Raw genomic sequence first — 6,864 nt, forward strand, 5'->3', positions numbered from 1 at the left:
AAAGTCACCTACATTTAATTGCAATATGTTGACGTAGGTCAGTTGCAACTCTTTCAGTTGCTACTTACTGTCCGTAATGTGAGGATGTACCTACCCTCCGCACAAGCAACTCACGTGTTGTAAGGGGAGTCCTGTGATGCCTGATTAGACTGATGTTATGTCGAGGATTATTTTAAACATCACTTCCAATTTAATAATTGTACAACATTTAAAGGGTTTTCACCCATATATTTCTCATTTACTTTTTTAAAATAATATTAAAACTGGATTTAATGAAAAAAAATTTATTATTAACGAACCCAGTTTAAAAATTCAAATCAGTAGAGGAGTGAGACAAGTATGTATTATGTAATGTACCCCTTATTATACAACGTAGATATATACATGGGCGCCCATGTAAAAATTTTCAGGGGGGGCCAGACGTGAAGATTTTGCACATTACATTTTGTACAATATGGATAACAATATATAGTTTAAAGCAAACGAAAAGCTAGGGGGGCACGACCCCCCCCCCGCCCATGGGTATGGGCGCCTATGGGTATATAGTCAATTCATTCTTATAGAAGCGCTGCTATCTGAAGTGACGAGATAGTAATTAAAGGGCAAACTATCAACAACATAAGATAAACAGATGAACTATTACCAAACAAGTACCGTTTGGGAAAAGACGTGAACTAACAGTGAACATATTATAAAATGGACTAAATATATAAGAACAAAGAAAATATACATACAAACAAATATACACTTGAGATATATTTAAAAATACATATTAAAAATACAAATAGCGGAGAACGAATTTCAGAAAATAATGATCAAACAACAAAAATAAGAACAAAGATAAAAATAGCAAGAAATGCTTTTATAAAAATGAAAACATTCTCTGAAACACAGACGTTATATTAGAACTGAGAGTATGAACTCTAAGATGATATGTGTTTTGATCTCACAAAATGGTATCAATTGGACTTGAAAGCTGGGCCCTTATGCAAAAATACATAAATAAGTTATACATAAATAAGTTAGGAAGTTGAAATATAGGGTTACAGACGGATTCTTAGAATATTACGTAAATACTAGTGTAGTAGTAAATACTAAGTATTGACTAAGAACAGGTAAGTATTGCGAGAGAGCATATAAAATTATAAACACAGTAAAAATAAAAAATTTACAGTATCTGGTATCTGGGATACGTAATGAAGGGAGCTATATGAAAAGCTTAGGTTGATAATACAGCGAAAGATAAGAGGATAAAGAAGTATTGGGAGTTGGAGAGTGTCATCATTGAACAATTTAGAAAAGTGGTTTAACTCCAGTTCAATAGAACGTTTCCAGATATATTGAAAATAGTGATGATTAAATATCCAACCTTCGATTGGAGACGGCACTTAAAGAAGATAGGAAATTTGAAGAATAGTGCAATCGCATATAAATTCTCTAACTAGGTATATATTTAAAAACAATTTTGTTTTACATATTTATACAATAAGTACGACATATAGGTATATGCTATGAAAATGTATTTTTTTATTACTTAGCGATATAACTTAACTTATCAAATTATATACAAATAGATTTGGTGGGGGCCGAACTCCAATCTGGTTCAATAATATAGTTACGAGCTTCAGGTTTTTTCAGTGGCTGCTGAAATGTCCAAGGAGGTGGTTCAATTGATAAAAGACTTCCAAACGGGATTATTTGTAGATCATATAACCAATAAATCAAATGAGTTACCGCCCATGCCAAAAAACATAGTTCTTTGTGCCTGCAAAATAATGTTTTATTAAATATTTTATAAGTTTTTTTAAAGAATGAAAAATTATAGGCAACGATTTTATTTTTGTCTTTTCAGACGAAACTGTTCTTTCGGAATTTTAACATGTTTTCCATATTTTTCTTTTATTAAAAAAACTGTTATATTTATGTATAAAGGACATTTCTGATAAACGGAAAATCACTTGTTTACGTCAAATTACTAAAGTAAGTTTCTCATATTATCCTCCTCTTCTCAGAGGAAAAATTGCAACAGAAACACCACATCAAGATACGGCCAGATTTGTGTTGCGGCTACTGCGCTCCCAAATTCCGGGGCGTAACACCACAGTACCCAGGGCAACAGTAGGCTCACTCTAGATTTTGACCGTTCCAATTTTGCAATCCACTCCTGAGACAAAATGTTGAATGCGCGACGATAACGACCAAATGCGTAACTGCAACGACCAATCACGGCAAACGTAGGATGCCGTTAACTGTCATTCATCTGAGTGTGGTTATTTATTCTGTGATCTGAGCAAAAGACTAAAATTTTTGATACATTCCAAAATGGAACATAGAGAACAAATAATTTTTCGCGGAGTAACCCTACCGATTCGTTAGCATTATACTGTGCCCAGGGGATGCATGGTACATGGTACATGAGAAAAATGGTGCCCTAGCCTTAAACGATGCTCCAGAGGGCTAGCGAATGCTGGGGATTATGGCCTTAGAGCCGTTTTGCATGACCGAGATTTACTTCGAAAATTATTTCAAGAATAATAACGAAAATTTATGTAGTAAAATTATACAATTTTTCCATTGTTCCTTGTTTTATACCTACAGTTAAATCTTAACATAATTGTTGTGAAACGCATGCGTAGTGTGTAATGTGACTGACATTAAATAGAATTTTGTTATAAATAAAAGGCCACTGATGAAAGAAAACTAAGTTAGAGGAAACATAAGAAAAGAAGAAATGTGAAATGACATTTTAAGGTTATAAGTTACAACTTTCATTTCTTTATTTTTTAGTAATATCATTAGAGAGAGAAGTAAATTCTTGTGCAAAAATAATTAATTTGAATAAATCAAAGATACTTCACTGAATAAACAAATTAGGTGCGGGAGCACGCCAAATAGAATTCTATTTTAGTGACGTCATGTTGCCTAGCAACCGTCGATTCTCCCATTATGAAATACTATTTGTGACGTCAGCAAAATAGAATTCTATTTGGCGTGCTCTGGGCCCAGCACATGTTGTAATTATAAAGGTTATGTTATCGTAAACACCACCGCCTTATTTAACGTTCTGCGCAGAAACTCGCGCAGTTTACTCTGAAAACTTTCTAGAATATAGAACAGGTTCTAAATTTTTATATTGAAAATTATCATGGTAAATTTCAGAGTAAATCTTGTGTTTTACATCTAATATTTTTATTAGATAATTTTTCATGGTAGTTATCAGCGTCAGTTTCGAAGTAAATCTCTGTCATGTAAAACGGCTCTTAGAACAGTAACTCTGTGGGATTATAACTTAGTACGTTAAGGACGTTATGCACGATAGCAGTATTACGTCACAACTCGTAAATAGGAACAACATGGACAGCGAGATAATAAAAAAATATCGTTCAGAAGAGGGCTTAGAAATAAGTGGCACTTCGGAGCTTACAAATAAAAATATAAAACAACGGCATCAATCAGAGATGCGACTCCCGTCGCGGACTCTTTCACCTGCTCCAAATATTGAATCAGAAGTTGTCCCTAGAGGAACGGGGTAGAATCAGCTATTAAAAAACACTTATTTGGAGCTCAGAAGATAACGATCAGGAAAGAAGTAAAAATAGGTGTTAAAACGTGAACAAAAGAAAAACCACACAAAATCGGGGAGGCGAAACTGGTAATACCGAAGGGTAAAAAGAGAGTATAGGTACCTAACTCTCCGTAACAGAGAAACACTAGAAACCTATGAACTCTAACGAGCAGTTTAGGCCACATATCAATGTTACAAAAGTAATTTTACCAAGCTGATACTTAACTACATCAGGATCAAGCAAACTGAAACAAGCAGTAGATGACTCACACTCAACTCCTACAATTCCCTAAAATAAAGCTTAGTCCAGGAAACCTGTAGGTGACTGTGCTAACGATATACAAAGAAAGTGTATATCGAAAGTGTATGTGAGTGTTTATGTGGCGAGGGCGATAAATGATCTGTGGGAGTCAGCAGACTTGACTGTAGTCGTCATACGCCTAAGCGCACTATAGTCCTCACCCCTGTGCCCGATATAGAAACTAATGAAGCAATTAAAAATGGTATGTGTCAGATGAAGTTAAGTTAGGTAGGTATAGACCATCGAGATCTGGTTTGAAATAACAGGTATAGTTGTTCCGTTTTATCTTTGCCCATGCACCACGATTCATTTTCAAACAAATTAAGTCAAAACATAAGGTGAAACGTATGTCGGTGTGTATACCTATACATTGCGTATACTGTATGCTATATAACAGTGGTTCCCAACCTTTTATGCCTGGCGACCCACTTTCTGATGTTTTTTCATATTCGCGACCCATCCCCCACCCAGGATGATACGCTATTCTGTACTCTGTACGCCACTCAACTACTGTAAGAGCCACGTCGCGACCCACCTGAAATCGGTCCGCAACCCACTAGTGGGACGCGACCCACCGGTTGTTAAACGCTGCTATATACTATATATATCGACGTACGTTTCACTTTATGTTTTGAATTAATTTGTTTGAAAATGAATCATGGCGCATGGGCAAAGATAAAATGGAACAACTATAATGAGCCTATCAATGAACCTGATCATAACATAGACTGGAATCATATCAAGCAGACCTGGAATATTGTTTCAGCGGAATTAAAATGACGATAAGGCATACACTGAACCTAGACATGACTGTCGAATATTTTAAAGGAAGTTTAGTTGTCATGTCGGCGTTCAAAGAGAATTGTCAGGAGATAGTGAGAAGTTTCAACAGGAAAGCGACCTGGTGGAATAACAGCCTTGTCGTTCAGAAGACACACGAAAAGTTAATTTTGCCAAAAGATCAGGTGAATCGAGCGATTATCCCAAAGCTTTGACTGAATATAATAAAGAACTGGAAAGGGGCACACAGATAAATCATTGCGGTCAGAGAGAACCGACTGCCGAAATGTCAAGGCTTCGTTAAGTTCTCTCCAAAGATCGAAAGATCCCCAGATAAGTGTATCCTCACTTCAAAAGGTGCCAGGTCAATAGATACACTCAGAATTGTGAAGAGATCTTGAAATATTTTTCAGAATATACTTTCCTGAGTGTGAAACAAAACTGATACCACTATACACATGATAAAACTGGACTGGAAACGATAAACTTATGTTTCTAGGGAAAACGTCTTTAGTAAAAGAAGTGATTGATCAGGACAAAATCAAAGAGGCAAATACGCAAACACTTTTAGAGCCTCCAAAAATATGTAGTACCCATCCACTAGGCCGGTACAAGCTTTTACAGGGTTCCATAAATGGAATGGTTATCATAAATTAATGGAGATGTACAAAAAGCCAATTGGCTATGTAGAACCGGTTTATAGCAGAGGGTTTCCAACAATCGGAGGTTTATCAATTTAGCTAAAAATTACCTAAAATATTTTATTTTCTTTTGACGACATGTTAAAATAATTCCTTTTTGTTGAAATTTTGAAGATCTATAGGCTGACTGAGGCGTAATCACTCTTTGGTAGTTGTTATTGTTTTGTACGATAATTTCCTTTGATGCATCGTATTTCTGCAATGAAAGTTTTCTATAAAACTGCATTCGAGTATATTTAAAATTTTCAAAATTCTTAGCATTGAATTTGGCAAGTATTTCAAAACACCCAGAGAGCTGAATCAACATTTTAACGGATGGATCTAAGAGTTTTTTTCATTTAAATTGTTTGAGGAAAGGGACATCACGTTTGTTAACAATAATTTTGAGAAGTGAACACGATACTTTTAATACTAATATGAAACTGACATAAGGATGACAGCATCACGAAAAGCTATTTTCATTAATATTTGATATAATTTTTGATACCGTCAAAGTCACATTTTATTAAGGTTATATAAAATCGTGATATAAAATAGCACCATAGGGTGCTCGGTAAAAGAAGTATTATAAGTCAATTTAGTCAACTTTTCAGGAGAAGCAAAAAACGATAATTAATTGGCATATCTACTACCAAATAATTTTATTTATTTTATATTACCATATTGACTTGTTCTATTGATACCAAGGTACAGATGTAGTCCTTTATATTTTTGGTTGGCACAAATAATATAGGGCTTTTCATCGATGGTCATTTGCTTCGAGCTTCTGTCATATGTTGTATACGACACATGGCAGAAGCTCGAAACAAATGACTGTGAATGAAAAGCTCTATTGTGACCATTTTTACTTTATCGTACTAAATACCATGTACTACATACGTAGTATAGTATAATAGATAAAGTTATAGGATCGGATCGCCGATCGTGTAAAATTTTTTTTTCAGATTTCACTTTTTTTCGACGTTTTGAGACCCCTGAGTCTAAAAAGCAAATAAAAAAACATGTCGGAAGTATGTACGTACGTATGTATGTACGTAGGTACGTACGTATGTCGCCACCATCCAGCAAAAACTACCAGACCGATTTCGAAGAAATTCGGTATGAGTAAGTTTAAGAAAATTTTGTCGAGAAACTAAGCTTTTAAAAAAATCCTCTCAAAGGGGGGCCGAAATAGGGGGCTATTTAGGGCCCATTTTTGCAAATTTTGACCAAAACGAATGAAATGTAACTCAAAGTTAGGTCATTGATAGTTAAATAGAAATACGGAATTTGAAATTTACAAATTCAAAATGGCGGCCAACATGGCCGACCGCCCACCCGACACATTTCCCTACCTATCTAAAAACTTGTAAGTTTAATTTGAAAAAGTCGTTATGTAGGATGGGGCTAAGAGAATATTATCGTTTTTCAGAAAATGTTATGGGTTGCCTATATTTAAGGGGTCAACATTTGACATAACTTTGAACTAGATTTTCTCAAAAATGGCTCCAAGGAATTTGTTTATTTTTTGACATATT

The 6,864-nt window shown here is 34.9% G+C and overlaps 1 protein-coding gene across 1 annotated transcript; it reads right to left on the reverse strand.

Annotated features, from left to right (window-relative positions):
• Nucleotides 1-1,433: 1,433 nt before the first annotated feature.
• On the reverse strand, nucleotides 1,434-5,791 carry LOC114338188 (uncharacterized). The gene is made up of 2 exons (XM_028288776.2): nucleotides 5,398-5,791; nucleotides 1,434-1,765 (listed from the first exon to the last, which is right to left on the reverse strand). The coding sequence occupies exons 1-2, from the start codon at nucleotides 5,652-5,654 to the stop codon at nucleotides 1,561-1,563; spliced, it is 462 nt and encodes a 153-aa protein (XP_028144577.1). The 5' UTR covers nucleotides 5,655-5,791; the 3' UTR covers nucleotides 1,434-1,560.
• Nucleotides 5,792-6,864: the final 1,073 nt, after the last annotated feature.

Source organism: Diabrotica virgifera, chromosome 6 (genome assembly GCF_917563875.1).
Source record: "Diabrotica virgifera virgifera chromosome 6, PGI_DIABVI_V3a".
Taxonomy (NCBI): Eukaryota; Metazoa; Arthropoda; class Insecta; order Coleoptera; family Chrysomelidae; genus Diabrotica; species Diabrotica virgifera.